The sequence below is a fragment of the Diachasma alloeum genome, unplaced genomic scaffold, assembly GCF_001412515.2.
Source record: "Diachasma alloeum isolate Michigan unplaced genomic scaffold, Dall2.0 Dall_scaffold_00302, whole genome shotgun sequence".
Lineage (NCBI taxonomy): Eukaryota > Metazoa > Arthropoda > Insecta > Hymenoptera > Braconidae > Diachasma > Diachasma alloeum.
Window position 1 is genome coordinate 1,235,776 of NW_021680441.1, and position 18,867 is coordinate 1,254,642.

The 18,867-nt window shown below is 37.3% G+C and overlaps 1 protein-coding gene across 1 annotated transcript; it reads right to left on the reverse strand.

The window, feature by feature from the left end:
* Positions 1–7,886: 7,886 nt before the first annotated feature.
* On the reverse strand, positions 7,887–17,115 carry LOC107039606. The gene is made up of 3 exons (XM_015259319.1): positions 16,407–17,115; positions 11,982–12,075; positions 7,887–9,524 (listed from the first exon to the last, which is right to left on the reverse strand). Exons 1-3 carry the CDS (start codon positions 16,428–16,430, stop codon positions 8,905–8,907), a joined length of 738 nt encoding a protein of 245 aa, XP_015114805.1. The 5' UTR covers positions 16,431–17,115; the 3' UTR covers positions 7,887–8,904.
* Between the last annotated feature and the right edge of the window lie 1,752 nt (positions 17,116–18,867).

Below are 18,867 nucleotides of genomic sequence, written 5' to 3' on the forward strand. Positions count from 1 at the left end.
AAAGAAGGAATACAAAATGGCGTTGCTTCAATGTCTTCAATTGATTCAATTGGAATAACGCAAGCACTGTCTCGATTTATCGCTGATTAGCATAAATGAGATCATTACCACGGAACATAGCCTCGATTGTTGATTTCTTGTTGTATTCAAGGCCACGGGACTCCACCATTTCCACAAATTTCTGGTATCTCTTCCAGGCGGTTATCGTTGCCACATCCTCTTCCGCTCCCAGTCTCGTTTTATCCTCGACATCCTGACCCGTTAGCGTCGACTCCGTCGCTTGGCTTGCGTTCTGGGGCTCTGGTATCATCTGAGGGTATTTTTTTTTACAATACATGCGCGGAAAATTTTTTTTTTCAAGAGGGATGAAAAAATGTGAAGAATAGCTTGGAAAAATTTGTTCTTTTCATTCAAAAATAGGAAGTGGCTGACACGCAGGCGTCACTGTCGTGCTCGGATACCCCTTCCCTCTGCTGAGAGGGGGTTTAAAGATGGCCGTGCGTCCACCTCGTGTTTTTAAATATTCTTTATAATTATTTATCTTTTTCAGATCACTCTCAAATCACTCCATGCGGTTTCTATAACGTGAATCAATTTTTCACACTACCTTTCGGATTTTTCTAGTCTTTCCCGGTTCAGAATTTATCACGCAAAGTGTTTCCCAGGGTTCAATGGTTTTTTGACATAACAAAGCGGTTGGAAAAGAGTTCCTGGGATGGTTATCTTTTTTTAGACCAGTGAGCATGATAACAGGAACGAAAACCATCATTTTTCACGCGCGTCGTAGCAGAGTTTTTATTATTATGAAAAATTGCAGAGAAAAAATTGGGGAAGGGGTGAATTGGGTTGTGAGGGGTCTTGAGCTTATGTTTGCAGGAAGCGTCGTAGACGTTTCATGTAACAACTCCCACCCTCAAGAAATCAATACTCATGCGGTTATTTCCAAGGATTCAGTTCCCGCCAATAAAATCAGATTAATGTCGAGGGATTTTTCAATTACCGATGGAAAATTATGCGATTCGATTTTGCCGAGGATTGAAGGGACTTGAGGATGGTGATGTTAAATCGAGGGAATGGAATATTCTGAGAGATGTATTTATGAAAAGAGTCAACAATTCTTATTTGTTACTTGTAATTCTGTAGTGAAGTGGTAAACTAGGATAAGTGCAAATTAAAAAAAAAAATTCTATTGCTTGAATCGAAAGCTTTCTCGAACGTGGTCAAGTTTTTTAACTTTCCCGAAAAAGTTCCATTTTTGCACTTATCCTACTTTACCACTTCGCTACAGATTTTTTTCAATCGAAAAAATTTCAGTTTGAATCAACTTTTGAAAAACGTTGAAATTTTCCATTCAAATTTCAAATAGTGGTGACAAACTCAATTCTTCTCAATTTAGGAACTCATGGGGGTCAACTACAGGGCCAACGAGCCTCCAATCAATCCCAATTGCCCTCTACTGAATTTTTCGAATAAAAAATGAACTAAAAATTCAAAAAATTCAATTTTTAATTTTTTCGGTCACCAAAAAACCCAGTCATCTCTTCCATTCGTCCATCATTCATTCAAAATTATTATTCCACACTTACTTTATCAAATTAGCTCCGATCCTGTGCTCCGAAGATGTAAAAATCACTGTTGAATTTTGGAAAACTTGGAAATTTATATTTTTCAAGAAGAACAAAAAATCCTGAAAATTTGTGGTGCCAGGCAACGGAGTGGACGACCACTGTCGAGCTCTGTGAGAGTAACTAACCGGGCTAACTCGATGCAAGGGACGCTGAGGCTTACAACATCAGCTGTGTTCGTGTCGCCGACGCCCTCCCCTTACCCCCACCCACCGACACCCAGACTTTTGTATCCTAGTTGCATGTGGGGACCATATGGACTGGCCCCTTGCCGGCGTACCCCCCTTGCATCGAAAGAATTATGACTCGGGACATGAATTAGAGGATGAATGAATCATTCTAATTGAACATAGGAATATTTCATACATATTATTTTTATAAAGAAGTTAGTTTCAATCGGGTGAACAGGGCAATAGCTGGACTCGGGCCAATACCTGGACAATTTCCCCTCTTCTTGAATAATCTATAAATAATAGAATGAAAACTGCACGGACTAAAAATTAAATTTTTTTCTTCTCGTATACCCTTTCGGGTCTTTACGATTTGTTCCCTTCCCACCCCCCTCCACCCCCTGTACCGCATTTGCCGAAGGGAGGGAAAACCTCATTCGAGGGAAAAACCTGCCCTGGTACAGTCGTCCTTTTGACGGGACTACCGCTCGGCAGTGAAACTGTGAAATTAGAGCGCTATAAATTTTGACCGCCGGTGCCGGGAAGCGAACCCGGATCATTGGCATACGAGTCTAGCACTTTAACCGCACGGCCACTACCGCCGGTACTGCACCGACTATTATAATTATCAATAATGACACTTATGCATAATCGTGTGATGAAGTTTTTTCTCGAAATGTCAACATTACAGCGAGAAAAAAAAATATTCGGGAGGTACAGTGCTGGCCCTCATGGAAATAACATATATCCGGACATATATCTCAGTATATTTCACTTATATTTCGGCCAAAAATGTCATATGCCAGATATACCCTAGATATAAATATCCATACATATCTCGATGTAAAATATTTAACATATATCTGCAATATATCTCAGATATATTTTCGGCCAAAAATGTGGAATGTCAAATATATGCTAGATATAAGTGCTGCATATATCTCATTCCCATAAGGGTGGGTGACGTGGCGCTGCAATTTGCGAGGCATCAGTGACAAAGTGTCGTGGAGAAAAAAAAGTTCTCTTCCGAAAGAGTCGGATGTGGGAAAAAGCACAGTATTTTCAGGAGGAGAATCACATCCCGAAGATTAAGAATCCATTTGGCCTTGTCTTTCTTCGCATTCAATGAAAAAAAAATCACATAACATATTTGGGAGGTACAGTGCCGGGTGGCGTGGCGCTGCAATTTGCTAATGTACTTATTCTTCTCTTCATTTTCTCATCATTTTTTCCACTTCAAATTATTGTTTTTTCCTAATTAATAGGGGAGGGTGGGGCAAAACGGCCCCCCTTCAATTGTCAATAACTTGTGAATGACATTGTGAAAATTCCCAGTTTCAACTTCATTTTGAATATAATTTTTCATTCTTCAAAACGAGCTCTAACTCATCCCAATCGGATTATTGAATCGGAAAATATTGACGATTGAAGGGGGGCCGTTTTGCCCCATCCTCCCCTATATTCTTTCATGTCTAAAACTCATTTTTTATTCATTTAGCTACTTCTTCGATTTTAAATCCTTTAATGAAGTTCAATATTTCTTTAACTGTGCTCGATACGTCAGAAATTCCACAATTTTATCACTTCGTTAATTTGATAACAATGATTAAAAAATTACACGGACGATATAATGACGTCACAACTCCCTACACTTCATAGTTGACTCACTAGCAGGCACTACCGTGGTGTGACGTCAGTCAAGGTCACCCCAGCCTTCTGAAATGACAATTTATCAATCTTTTTTACATTAAAAAAAAATTCATGCCCAAAGTTTGACTTTAAATTTAGATTTTACATGAATTATCAAATGCAAAAATAAATAAGAATCATTAAACATTCCTATTTTCCACAAAAATGTCTCCAGAAGAGTTTTTTCAATAACAAAAATAATAACAGTAATCATAATAACCCAGATAATTCATCTCTTCATAATTTCGTTTATTCAAGACGTTGGAAAAAATGGAGAAACGCTTATTCAGTGTTTTCATGGGTTGAATCGAGGGGATACGAGTGGAATCTAGTGAATTAATCCAAATGCGGGATGATGGTGCATTGTGCTGGGGCATTTCTCCCTCCGGAGTTTCAAATGAATTAACTAAATTGATTGCGCACAAGGAATTCGTGACCGGGCAGACACGTACGTTCCCGCAAATCCAGTTATTTACCGTAGACACTGATGAATTGATAAATGAAAGTGAACTAATTATTCGAAGGAAAAAAATCGCCTATTGACGAATCGAAATTGAATTTAAAAAAATTAACGTCTCTTTCAGAACGAAACATTTATTGATTTCCATTAGTTTTAGGTTTTACTGTAAATTAGGGATTGGAATGTTTAGTGCTGTGAGAACAGGTAAATGAGGATCCATATCATTTCGAAATACCCAACTGTCTTCGGCACTCGACAGGAAGACAATGATGCCGGAGCTGAATGGAAATCTCCCCCCAAGAAATGAAATGTAATTATAGAAAGATCCAACTTTTCATTCTATTCGGAAAGGGCACGTGCACCTTTCGACAGCGGACACGAGGCAGGCTCCCTCCCCTACGTATTTTCACCTCTCCCTCCTCCACCACGAGCCACGTGTAAACAGCTGCCGGAAGTAAACATCTGTTCTCCAGAATTTTCAACAATTTTTCGCACAAAATGGGGATCTTGATTTTAAAAATTCCGATTTTTAATCGTTTCTGAGATCACTCGGAGTTTTATGAGGGCTGATTGAGCTTTATTCATTACAATCGACAGCTGGCAGTCGAGACATTTTTTTATCGATTATTTTCCACTCTTTGAACTTTTTTGGAGGAGAGAAAAATCGGTTGCTGGACAAATCCAGCATTTTCTCGGTAATGACTGCTGCTGGAGAAAAATGTCAAAATTTTTTTTGTGGGGGATTTAATTCTCTGCAAAAGATGTCTTGTGACATTTTCTTCTACAGCTATTCGTTAGCGAGATATACGTAAAAAAATCACGTTTTAACATCTGTTCTTTAGAATTTTCAACAATTTTTCCCACAAAATGGGAATTTTTACTTTAAAAATTCCGATTTTTAATCGTTTCTGAGATCACTCGCAGGGATTATGAGTTCTAATTGGGCTTTATTTATTACAATCGACAGTTGACAGTCGACACACATTTTTTATCGATTATTTTCGACTCTTAACGTTTTTTTGAGGACACGGAGAGAAATATTCAATAAAAATTACATATCTTTGCCGTAATTCCGGAGTGAAATATGGTTTTAGGAAATTTTACAGAACTGTCACGGAATTTTTCCAGAGCGTTCCGTAATTTTTATCTGAATTTCCTGCGAAAAATTACGATGCCGTCACACGGAGAGAAATATTCAATAAAAATTACGTATCTTTTCCGTAATTCCGGAGCGAAATGTGGTTTTAGGAAATTTTACGGAACTGTCACGAAATTTTTCACGAGCGATCCGTAATTTTTATCTGAATCTCTTGTGAAAAATTACGATACCGTCACTTAAATTTTCTGTGAGTTCCGTAATTTTTACCGAACATTTCTCTCTGTGGAGAGAAAATTTGGTTGCTGTACAAATCCAGGATTTTTTCGGGAATGAGTGGTGCTAGGGAAAAATGTAAAGAAATATTTTTTGGAGAATTTAATTCTCTACAAAAATATTTCGTGATATTTTCTTCTATAGCGACTCGTTAACGAGATATACGTAAAAAATGAAATCACGGTTTAACGGATCCCGAAGAAAAATCGTTGGGGAATTTTTTCTCTTATTTAATTCGATTCTATTTCCATGGTTATTGATCACCCCCTCCAGGATGATTTTTTCTTCGTAAAATCCACTCATCCTGCTGACTAATCCCCGCACTCAAGGTGTGCGTTTAAAATTTTTTCTCCTCGATCTCTTCGATTCCCTCATCGGGTTTTTTTTTCTCTCCTCGAAACTAGGGGAGAAACAGCTGTCCAGTCAGATGGTAAATTTCTTTTTACATTGTAGTTGGACGTCAGCTGCGGGGGTGAAGAGCGGAAGAGTTAAAGCCGATCACAACTATCAATTTTTCATTCTTCAATTTGATATAATGTGGCAATATTTTTTTTTGTTAAAGTTGCGAGGGTCAGAAAACGGCACGCGCTTTTTGTTCACATCTGCTTGATTTATTATCCACGTAGGGTTAACAGGCCAATAGCTGGACAGTTACGGAAATATTGAACTTCATTAAAGGGTTTAAAATCGATGAAGTAGCTAAATGAATAAAACATGAGTTCTAGACCTGGAAGAATATATGAATTAGGAAAAAACGGTAATTTGAAGTGGAAAAAATGAAGCGAGGAATAGTTAAATGAGGGAAAAGTGGAATATCGTCGAAATCTCCAATAACTGGACGGTGGACGGCAATAACATGGATGCTCTGGAGGAATACAGAATTGTCATCCAGTTTATACAAACATGTGAATTTTTTGTTATTGAATGTGAAGAAGTACAAGGCCCAAATAGGTTCTTCATCTTCGGGATGTGATTCTCCCCCTGAAAATATTGTGCTATTTCTCACATCTGACTCTTTCGGAAGAGAACTTTTTTTTCTCCACGACACTTTGTCACTAGAGATGCAAAATGACCGTCATTTTTTAGATCGCGTCATATGACCAAAAAATGACGGTCATGTGACGCACAAATTTTCCAACTACAAATGATTGTCACAAATCATTTGTAACCAAATTGTTGTCAAACCATCTGTATAGTTGCATAATGACGGTCATAACTAATTTCCAATTTGTGACAGTCATGAATAAAACAAAATAGTTTCATCTATATGGATGGAAAAAAACGTGATTTCCATTTCAAAATGCGGATTAAGCCAATACAAAAGGAATTCAACTGAAAATTGACCGAGAAAAAAATAAAGTTTCATCTATATAGATGAAAAATGACTGTCATTTTTTCTTGACAAGTTGTGACGGTCACAGAAGGGGGAGGGGGAATTGTGACAGCCGTCATGAACGCCTCGTCATGTGATCGTCAATGACGCTCACATGACCGTCATATGACGGGTCATGTGACGCATTTGTATCTCTGTGCTTAGTAAATTGCAGCGCCACGCCACCCAGCACTGTACCTTCCGAATATTTCATTTTTTTTTCGTGTCATGGGACCTGAAAAACGCCAATTTCGTGGGGCGCAGCCGCCTCAAAATACAATAGTATTTTTCCGGCCTGTTGCGATGGGGTTTTTTACTCGTGTGGCGTTGGCCTCCGAGCCGTAGGCGAGGACTGGCCAACCACACGAGTAAAAAAACCCCATCGCAACAGCCCAGGAACAATATTTTTCTGCAGTGATTTTCAAGTTTTCGAGTTTGGGAAGTATGTAATACCAATTCCCAGACGAGAAATCGTGAGAAGCAGTACAGAAAATTAATATACACACCTCCCCATGGAAAACATATCACCCTCCCCCACGTGCAAGATTGCCTTCCGAGCCGAAGGCGAGGTGATCTGTTTTCCACGGCTCGGGCATGTAATGTACTATTCTCGCTGTAATGTTGATATTTCGAAAAAAAAAATCATCACATGATCATACATAAGTGTTATTGTTGATAATGAAAATAATCCGTACAGTTTTCATTCTATTATTTATAGAATATTTAATAAAATGTGAAATCGTCCAGGTATTGGCCTGTTCACCCTAAAACATTTTCTGAAGATAATTGCAGAATGAACAAACGCATTCCCCTTTTTAATTTTCCAAATGGATTTTTCTGAAATTCAATAACCCATTTTGTTTCCTTAAAAGTTCTCATTCTAAAAACGATTTTTCATGTTAAAAAACTGAAGTTTATAATGTAATAATGTATCAAAATACTAAAAATCCTCTTGGTTCAGTACATCCACCGTTTTTCGAGAGGCAGATGCATGGCATGTGCTACGGGAGAGGAGCAACACCAGATGCCCCATTGGCGTAGGAAATCCCCTTTTGAAAAACTTGTGGAGTTTCTTTTCAAGCCATCATCTCAAATTCCCCCTCTACCCCCCCTCTTCCCCACAAATTTAAGAAATATATTCGTCCCATCGAACCTAAAATTCATTAATAAAAATTCCTGAAAAAAAAATCACTGTCTCTTAAATTATCACTCAATTTATTCTCAAATGTTTATTTATCTACATTGGTCATTAATTTACCTAGATGTTCATGTAAAAGTAACAACACAATTACATCATCTATAGTTATCATACATATTTACAATAATTCAGAATGTTGAAATATGAGGATAAAAAAATAAACCATCTGAATTCACTGGGAAAGTGGTAAAAGAGCTGAATTATCTCGGTAACGAGTGGTTCTAGGGGAAAATATCGCAAGACATTTTTGGTAGAAAATTTAATTTTCCATAAAAAATGTTTTACGACATTTTCCCCTGGAACCACTAATTACCGAGATAAATGGCAATTTATCCAGACGATAAAACCTGACTTGAATTTCATTTTTTGTCACTTCCCCGTTGAATCGCGTCCGCGATGATTTTCGAATTAATTATTATACTAGGGACGAAGGAACATCGATCGAGGAGGTTGAATCATCGATGCCATGCTCCTTCAGTGGATTATACGCAGATAATTTCACTAAAGTCGTTTATCATGTACACGGAGAGATCTCAGAGTGATTAGTCATAATTCTCCACAATTTGAGGTTAACCTACGTGTTAAATATGCAATTATCTCGGTACATATCGATCCTAGGAGAAAATATAATTGATACTTTTTGTGGATCTCGAAGTCCTCTACAAAAAATCTCTTTGTCGTTTTCCCCTAGAGCTCTCCCCTCCCGAGATATCGCCACTGTTACGAAAAACAAAACGTTACACTCGAACTATCCCTTCTCCCAATGTCACTAGACTTCTCTTGTAATCCTTAAATTCCCTAGAACAAAATCCCCGACATTTTCCCCTAAACCCTTGCAAGATATCCCTAGACGGAAAAAAATCGTTACGTCACACGCAGTCGATTGCCATAACCTCAGCCTCCTCTCCAAGTCTCTCCGTGCACTGAGACCCCTGAGCCCTCCAGGAAGGCCCATCCTCAACGATCCAGTCGTCATAACCCCAGAAAACTCCTCCTAACCTAAAAAAAAATCATCAATTCATGCGGAAAACTGGGCGAAAGCGCGACCCTTCTGCACCTCGAGGTGGCTCTTCAAGGAGAGTACTTTAGGATGCTGCGGAGGAAGTCCCTCTACCTCCAGGAGATACCTCACAGCCTCGGTGGCACACGCCTCCCACCCCGCTGTCCACGACCCCAGGATGTCAGTCGATAAAACAGAATCGTCGCCGTCTTCCTCGGCCTCCCTCGAGTCCTCATCGATCCTGCATCTTTTGTTGGTTATGTAGCCCTCATAGCTCGTTCTCAAGATCACATAATGAGGATTAGATCTGCAGGATACGATTTTTTCGGATGGATTGGGAACTATTTGCGCAAATGATGAGGAGTTCTGGTGATTCTGGAGGGTCTGGTGCATGGGAACGTCCTCACCGGACACATCCATGTGCTGGATCTGTTCCTGGAGGTCGTTGAGAGGTAGAGGATGAAGGGGAGTGGATTTCTGGGTGTATTTAAGTTCTTGAACGAGAGAGGTCGCTAGTTGGTGGAGGAATCTAGAGTTCTCAGGGAGTTCGTCGTCGAGGTCGAGCTCCACTCCCTCGTCTTCTGAGGAGGAGTCGTCGTCTTCGACACCCAGGAGTGTCAAGAGACGTTCCGCAGCGTCTGCAAGGCGAGGCGTTCGGTGGTTATGCAGAGAGAGAAAAATTGGGGAGGAGTGGGGATAAGTGAAAGCGTGGCGTCACGATTTTCGTTACGCGGTCACATATCTCGGTAAATATTTGGTTTAGGAGAAAATGGCAAAGGACTTTTTTGTAGAGAATTCAATTACCTACAAAAAGTTCTTATGACATTTAATCCAATTATCGATAGTTTTCGAGATAGGCGCCATTCACGAAGTGATCGGAGTTGGCTTGAGGAAATTTTACATTTTTGCCAATATCTTGGTAAATATCAACTTTGGAAGAAAAGACTAAAGGATCATTTTTTTACATCTCAAAATTTCCAATAAACAAGGTCTATTAGTATTTTTTCCTCAACTTGATATTTAACTAGAGAATTGCATATTTACAACATAACATTAGATCATCATCATAATTCGAATGTTTAAATTACATTTTTTTCTATATAAAAAATAATAAAGTGAACGATACTTCCAATTCTATGAGAGCATTCCTCAATTTTTCTACTCAATACCAATACTATATCAACAAAATAAAAAATAAAATAAACTTACGTACAATTTCACTCATTCTTCTCAATGAATCTTAAAAATTCTCTAAACGTCGAGTGATTTTTCTCATAAACCTCTGGATATCTAGATCTGGTTCCCAGGAACAGGTATAACTGAATGTGTTATTGAACCCCATAGAGTCAGTCTGTAGTGGATTCAAGAAAAAAAAAAGAGAGATTTCGTACCCCTACCTGACTCGAGGGGTGCATCGGTCAGTTCTCTCTCTCTCTCTCTCTCTCTCTCTCTCTCTCTCTCTCTCTCTCTCTCTCTCTCTCTCTCTCTCTCTCTCTCTCTCTCTCTCTCTCTCTCTCTCTCTCTCTCTCTCTCTCTCTCTCTCTCTCTCTCTCTCTCTCTCTCTCTCTCTCTCTCTCTCTCTCTCTCTCTCTCTCTCTCTCTCTCTCTCTCTCTCTCTCTCTCTCTCTCTCTCTCTCTCTCTCTCTCTCTCTCTCTCTCTCTCTCTCTCTCTCTCTCTCTCTCTCTCTCTCTCTCTCTCTCTCTCTCTCTCTCTCTCTCTCTCTCTCTCTCTCTCTCTCTCTCTCTCTCTCTCTCTCTCTCTCTCTCTCTCTCTCTCTCTCTCTCTCTCTCTCTCTCTCTCTCTCTCTCTCTCTCTCTCTCTCTCTCTCTCTCTCTCTCTCTCTCTCTCTCTCTCTCTCTCTCTCTCTCTCTCTCTCTCTCTTACTTCAATTCAACTGGGTTGGTTGTGTGGGGAGGGGAGGTATATAAACTCGTGCGAAATTAAGAGGGCCAGACTCAACGTAAAAACGGGTAACAGGTAATTCCCATGGGTGAGTTACTGGAGCAAAATTCCCATGAGATGCGAATAATGGAGAGGAAAAATTGTTTTCCGTCTGGTCCAGGCGGATTCTGGATGCTTCAGATTCATAATTGTCTTGAATACATGATGAGACGTTAAAATCTCATGAAAAAAAATTCTCATAACTTTTTTTTCATAATTATGTGTGAATTGCATGAAATTGCAAATAAAAAGAAAAACTCTTTTGGGTAAATTCGCAGATATCTCGCGAACGAACAATTCTAGGGAAAAATGTTATAAAACCTTTTTTGCAGAAAATTTAATTCTCCAGAAGAAAATTCCTCTGACATTTTCTCCTAAATCCACTCATTAACGAAATAATCACCATTTTGGAAAATTCAAAAATTGTGTTTTTCCGTCGAATCATAGAATCGATGGAGAAAAGGGGAGTAAACACATAAAAAAATGAAGGGAAATGATCATTTCTGCAGTTCTCACGTTCCCGGAGGACCATGAGAGACGATGATGATCAATATTGTCACACAGAACCGGTCGATTTCACTCTGACCCTTCGAAATGGAGGTTTCCAGTGTTTTTTCCCTTCGGGAAATTCTTCTATTGACAGGATCATCATGAGGGCGTCTCACATGATCTTTTGCGGGGGGAAGCAGGGAGGAAGAGAACCAGACCCAGTTCTTAATTTTTTTTAACCGAAAAAATATCCGTTTTCAGAGATTTTTCGAAATTTGCAAAAAATTAAATGGGGAGAAAAAAAAATTATTCGGAAAAATGCAGAGCTTTCCATTTCGTAAATAAAATCATTTCGTAATTTTTCAATATTTTTTGTCACTTTTGAAGATTAAAAATTGATGATGATAAAATATAAAATATTTTGCTAGACCCTTGCCTCGAATGTTGGGTACGAGTACTTAATTTTAAAAAAAATATCCGCTTCCAGAGGTTTTTCGAAATTTTGAAAAAATGGAATCGTCAGAAAAAAAAATTCCTCGAAAAATAGCAGATATTTCCGTTTCATAAATTAAATAAACTATTTCGTCATTTTTTTACATTGTTTGTCACTTGAAGATTAAAAATTGGTGATAAAAAAATGTAAAATATTTTGCGAGGCCCTTACCTCGAATGTTGGGTACCGAGTCGGGAATTTCACTCGTCAGGTCAACGAGTTCGTCCACACCCTCTTCCTCGCTCCCGCAATCCATCATCGTGTCCTGGAAATCGTAAAGATGATTCGTTTACAACTTGTTGAGGAGGGATTATTGAACCGTCGAGTTATTCTCAATTTTTACCACTGGAAGATGAGTAATAAAGCTGTGGCAGTGTATTTTCTGGAGAATTTATGACGGTTAATAACCCCCGAAGACCGAGCAATAACCAGAATAATTTATTTGAAGAGAAAATTCATTGACAAATGAATAATGAGGTCTAAATGAATCATCTGAGCATTTCGCGAAATGTAAACAGACATTTTCTCGTGAGATAAACTGTTTGCCGAGATAAACCCGCATTAATCTCGCGTTATCATTCACCCCTCAGAGCAAGAAAAAAAATTTTAATTAAAACTCTCAACTGCCTTCTAAAATTCCAATAACTCCATATAGCGCGGCTATTTTTACCCATAACCCGCACCTGTTCCCCTTAAAGTTCGTACCAGTTGCCCCGATGAGTTTCACAACTTCAATTCAACTGAAATTTCAAACTTCATTTAAGTTCCATAAATACAACATTCACTACCCAAATACAATTTTCCCGTTCCCCGAGACGTGAGAGAGAAACAACAATGAATCTGAACTCTTGGAAACTGCATGAGTAGTCGAAACTGAGAATTCACGGAGTTGAAATGAGAAATTTCAAACTTCACTAATTTTTTTCTCGAGGCCAAATGAATTTATGCAGGATGAAATGATTTTCCCATACCAGGGAGACTTCTAGACTCCGCTGGACAATCTTGTCACAACTCCTGATCCTAGCGACTCCTTTTTGTGACCCTTCCGATTGACCCTTTCAATTGATCCACGGTAAAATCTCTCGTGTATCCACGGTAAAAAAGGGGGCCCAATACGCAATTCTCCCAATTATCGTCCCGACTTTCCGAGTCAAACTTTGGATTGAGCTCCAAGTTTCACCCTTGGTTCTACATATTAAAGAGAGTATTATCTTAAAATTTTAGCCTCGTAAGTCTATTGATATACCGGTGGCTTGGCGCAGTTCGTTGCCTCACATGCGGAAAGGTTCCGAGTGCAAATCCCGGCCGGGTAGAATGCTGCGATCTAATCAATTAAAGTAGCTCTACCCCTACGGCTGGAGTCATTGAGTCTATTTCACAAAAAATACATTCTAAAAATCAGTATTTCTAGCTCTAAATTATTAAAATAAATCATAGAGGTCATGAGCATAAGTATTATCTTATATCAATTTTTTTTAAATAAAGTGCACATAAGCAGTTTTTCAATTGACTAGCTTGCAAATAACTGTGGCAACGCCGTACGATCATATGGGAAGTTGGAGACGAGCGGAGCGGGCGCCATCACATGGTCACTGTTGTCATGTCTATTCCTGTTGCCAGTATTATTAATAAAACTAAACGATAAATCGTTATCCAACAGGTGCCAATATTTTTCATTATTTTTTTCTCGTTTTTAGAAAAAAAAATTAGATTTTAATCTTTGTTTTGACCGGAGTTGTGGTAAATTCAGCGTTTTTCACATAAGACCCTGTGTTAAATAATGGATTTTCAACATTTCCTTTTAGAAAAACTTGAACGACCATTAAATGAGGAAAAAGATTACGATTCCGAATCACACCGAGTTTTTAGGCGATTTGTTGTAGTTTTTAAAAATCTTTGAATTGAAATATAACCCCAAAAGGGTAGAGCTACTTTAAAGTCTTGTGATCATCGTCGCAGTATACCCTAACCGGGTCGAAGCGATGTAAAATAATGATTAAAAAAAGTCTATTGATGACAGAGAAACTTCAAATTTAATTTTTCTTCACAATATTCTTTCGAATAAATGTCACGGCTACAATTTTCATGGTAGAAAAAAATTTCATATGTTATATCGGAAAAATTTTCAATTTTTCAAAAAAAAACATGGCGATTTTTTTATCCCATTGATTCTTGACCCTTAAAATCGAGTTTTCTCTCAAAATATGTCTTTTTGGCCTTCCGCCCCTTCGAATTTAATTTGAAGTTCTTCCCTTGAAAGAACATATTTTTCTATGTCTTCCATCAAAATTGCAAATTGAGACTCGTGATAGAAGTCCCACTTGAAATTATTACCCAAAAAGATCTTATGGACAAAAATCCTGTCATGTGCGATAGTTAGAAAATTAATTAAGGAAATTTGATAAAATCATGCTATGATAATTCAGCGGAGTTTTTAACCCTCTTAGGTGAAAAGCGTAGTAAAGTGTAGAAGGGCATTTCGCTTTGACTGCCATATAGAGTGGGGATATTGAAATTGAACTTAGGGGATTAAGATGCGGCTGAATCCAACTGCGGTTGAATATGCATTTCCAACGAATAATTCGATTTTTATATCTTCTTAGTGGAATTACGCGATTTCCATTACGAGTACCACTTTGAAATTTTGATGGAAGGCGTAGAAAAATATGTTCTTTCAAGGGAAGAAATTCAATTTAAATTTGAAGAGGCGGAAGCCCAAAAAACGCATATTTTGAGAGGAAAACTCGATTTTAAGGGTCAAGAATCAATGGAACAAAAAACACCATTTTATTTTGCAAAATAAAGAGAATGAGAATTTTTCCGAGAACAAAAACATGATATTTTTTTCTCGAATTTTGTAAAAGAAATTGATTTGTTGTTTTGAAAGAATGAGATGTTGGATTGTTTGAATCAACCAACAACCTCCTCCCCTTCAGTTAAGTTCCATAAATACGATAGTTAGTACTCAAATACAATTTTCCCCTTCCCTGAGACGTGAGAGAGAAACATCAATGGATCTGAAATCTTAGAAACTGCGTGAGGAGTCGAAACAGCGAATTCAGGGAGTTGAAATGAGAAATTTCAAAGTTCACAATTTTTTTGCTCTTTATTTCGTCTCGGGCAAAATGAATTTATGAAGGGTGAAAGGAGCTTATGAAGACTATCATAAGGGTCAGATAGAATAGTGACAAATTGTCATTTCGGCTCCAGTGTTTCTGATTTTTGTGAAAGAAATTCATTTAATGGTTTGAAAGAATGAGATGGAGTGTTTAAATCAACAAAAAAATTTCTTCAGTTAAAAAGTTTCCGGGAAATTGGCTGGTTGTTCCACAACGATATTGCTCGGGTATAAAAGCTTTTATGAGGAAAGTTTATAGTGGAACACTACCAGAAATATTGAAGTAGTTTAATTCCAAAGTTTCTCAAGAAGAATTTCATTTATTTTCATTACGAGGATGCAGAGTTATGCTGGTCTAGGAGAGTTGAAAATTAATTAATGGGGAAGGAAGCTTCAATTATCCACGGATTATTCCTTGGGATGGAATTTAATTCTCAATTAAATAAGTTGACTATGAGGTTTTCGTTAAATCCGGAATTGTGGAGGAATTGTGGGGAACTATATTGAGAGACTTTTCGTGGAGAATTCAATTCTCTGAGAAAATTGTTTCTGTTAATTCTGGGATTATCTCAGTCTCCATCGATTTTACGAGAAAATGTCGCTGAACGTTTTTTGTAGAGAATGAAATTCTCTAAAAAACTCTTACGACATTTTTCCCCAGGTCCTATAGTCTCCGAGTTAATCGCGTAATTAATCAATGAGGGCAAATCTCTCAGAAATATGGCTAATCATTTTCATGTTTCCATATCAAAATGAGGCATAAAATTGTGTTTATTAATCCCTCAATTATCTCATTAATCGTCGAATTTACGAGACTTTATACGATAGGAAAATGTGATAGAACTTTTTTTCTAGAGAATTAAATCCCCCAAAAAAATGTCTGGCACATTTTCCTCTGAATCCACTCACTACCGAGATAATTGAACTTCATTTAAATTTATTTTTGTTACGAGAATGCAGAGTTATACTGGTCTTGGAGAGTTGAAAATTAATCAATGGGGAGGGGAGCTTCCATTATCCGCGGATGATTCCTTGGGATGGAATTTAATTCTCAATTTAATAAATCAAATATGAGGTTTTCGTTGAATGCGAAATTCTGAAGGAATTGTGGAGGAACTATTGAGACTTTTCGTGGAGAATTCAATTCTCTCCATCGATTTTACGAGAAAATGTCGCTAAACATTTTTTGTAGAGAATGCAATTCCCTAAAAACAAATCTTACGACATTTTTCCCCAGATCCTATAGTCTCCGAGTTAATCGCGTAATTAATCAATGAGAGGAAGGTCTTCGCATCAAAATAAGGCATAGAATTGTGTTTCTTAATCCTTCAATTATCGCATTAATCATCGAATTTACAAGAAAATGTTGTAGACCATTTTTCTAGAGAATTAAATTTCCCATAAAAAATGTCTGTCACATTTTCCCCTGAATGCACTCAGTATCGAGATAATTGAGCCGAAAATCCAGAAATCATTACCTCAGACATGGCGTCCTCCATCATGTCATTTCCCCTCACGTCTCATCATCTCCCCCTAGACAATCATCAACGTCTTTTCTTCAATTGCAAGATGTGTCACCAACAATCCACCCACTCACAATTATGCTAATCCGGGAGTTTATCGTAACAAACGACTTGTCACAAATTCCGAGTCTCAACTTAAACTCTCTTATTCACCCGTAAAACCATCGCAAACTGTCACTTTGTCACTCCAATAAAATTGAACACTTCTTCAATCACTTGTAATTACCCCCGCACACGTGAAAAAAATGCTAATCAAGGCTAATTACTTCGGAAGTCAATTAAAACTTGATACCGAGAGCGGATTTTTCAGCGGGTCAAGGTTATTCCTCAGTCTTCCCTCATTTCCCGGATGTCAATTAGACATTTTAATGTTTAGGAGATCATGGGGATGATCTCAACCCCTGGAATTAATTAATTGACCTAATTAAGCGGGTAATCAGTGCAAATTGGCTGAACACATTGCCCTTTTCCTCGGTTTTCCTCACTTTTATCGAAGTCTTTTCAGGTTATGTTGGTTATTTATTATTTATTTAAGGCTCTGGGGTGGGGGGGTGATGATCATTAATGCTGAAGATGATTTTTCCTTGTGGAGAGATCCGTCTTTTGAACGGAAATTATCAGAATTTTGGGGAATTCAATCTCTACGGAGGAGATCCATCGAGCCCGACGGCTCTTGGCGAACTGACGGAGGGTGATGGGGGGACTGTGCTCATGGGCCAAGAACGGTTGCCAGCGTTGCCCGTGGAGGGGAGAGGGGAAAACAGGACGCTGCAATACCGGCTTCAGATTTTTTTTTTGAAAAAAAGTATTTTTGTTAGGTTTGTTTTATTAATTAATTTAGGGGAGGTTGGGGTAAAATGGACACTTGACTTTTTAAAAAATGTTAGTGGCAGGCTGAAATCTTGATGAAATTTAATATTTTTTTTTTAATACAAAGAACAATTCTCTCCCTTTGTGATGAGCCCAAACTAAGCTCTATTGATACGTTTGTTTCTGAGTTATGAATTATTTATTCATTTATCTATTTATTGCTTCCGAATGATCATGAATTTTATCATGAATTTTAACCAATCAATAAACATTTTTAATTGTTATTTATAATTATGAGTTTTTAAATCTTGGTTTTTTGTTTCATTTTTCGTGTTCTCCTTTTTTTACAATTCTGTTTTCATTCATTCTTTTGCTTTCGCATGAAAACTTTGTAATCGTTCAAATTTAAGTTTTGGATTTTGTGTGTTGTATCGACCCAGTATAATCCAAAAAGTTCGTAAATGCAATTTTTATCGTCCGTACGTGTATGTGTGTATGTAACAAAGTTTCTCTGCAATTGTTCGCTAACGAATGGATGGAATTGAATCTTTTTTTTTTAATGTAGGTATTGTCGAGTCCTATCAATCGCCATTAATTAAAATTTAATGCATCTATTTTTTTTAGTTTCCATTTTTTTCGAAAATCGGTTGACCCACGATTACTAAAAAAATGTTCTGAATTGATTGAATGTTTCCTTAAGGGAGCCCCTGCGTTTATATGAATCTTTAGAATTGTTTTCTCCTGCAATTATTATTTATTATTCATTAAACTACTTCATTGACTCAACAATGCGATAATCGAGTTGATACAGTGATTTCATAGATAGAAATTAATAATTGAAGGAGAAAACACAATTCTAAGATTTGATGTAGACAAAGGGTTTCCGTCGCCCCTTAAAAAAATTGTTTGGATGTCCTTTTGTCCTAGTTTGAAGATGAAGGTGATAGCAAGAATCGTTATTTTGATTTATTTGACATTTTCAAAAATTTTGTATTTTTTTAAAATCAGAATACCGGGGATATCTGTAAATATCATGCTTCAAATGAATTTAATCATAGCTTAAAATGTTCGTTTCAATGCTATTGAGTGAAAGTTAAAAGATGAGTACGACAGCTATATTGGTCGATTTGATTTTAAGATGACTGTTGAAAATTTAGAATTTTTCATGAATTTCCCTGAAAGTGAGCTTTCTCATAGTTTCTTCAAATGTGATGTTTCAAATTCATTCGAGTATGTGTAAATAAAATTTTTCTATCAACATTTTATCGAAGGGCTGAGGGGAGAAAGAGAACCGTAAAAATGACAATCGGTTGTGTAGAAGAAATGGATAATAAGAATAATGATGATGACAATATTCAACTCAGCTAAAAATCTGACAAAGTTAGTTGAAAAGAAATCTTATTAAATTTAATAAAATGAGATAAACCATGAATTATAGATGATAGAAGGAAATGATGTGCAAAAAACCATTCGAAAGGATATTGCTAATTTAGTAGCAAAAATAACTATATATATGCAATACAAGTGCAATTTTCTACTTGTTTATTAATTTATTGATTTATTCATTTATTTAATCATATATTAAGTCAGGTATAGGATCAAATAA

Bases quoted from the DNA above. Each gene is read 5' to 3' on its own strand.
- LOC107039606 (XM_015259319.1), bottom strand. From the start codon at position 16,430: ATGATGGAGGACGCCATGTCTGAG. The intron at 12,076-16,406 runs GTAATGATTTCT...TACGATTTCCAG, and splicing joins TGGAGGACGCCATGTCTGAG to GACACGATGATGGATTGCGG. The intron at 9,525-11,981 runs GTAAGGGCCTCG...CTCGCCTTGCAG, and splicing joins CTCGGTACCCAACATTCGAG to ACGCTGCGGAACGTCTCTTG.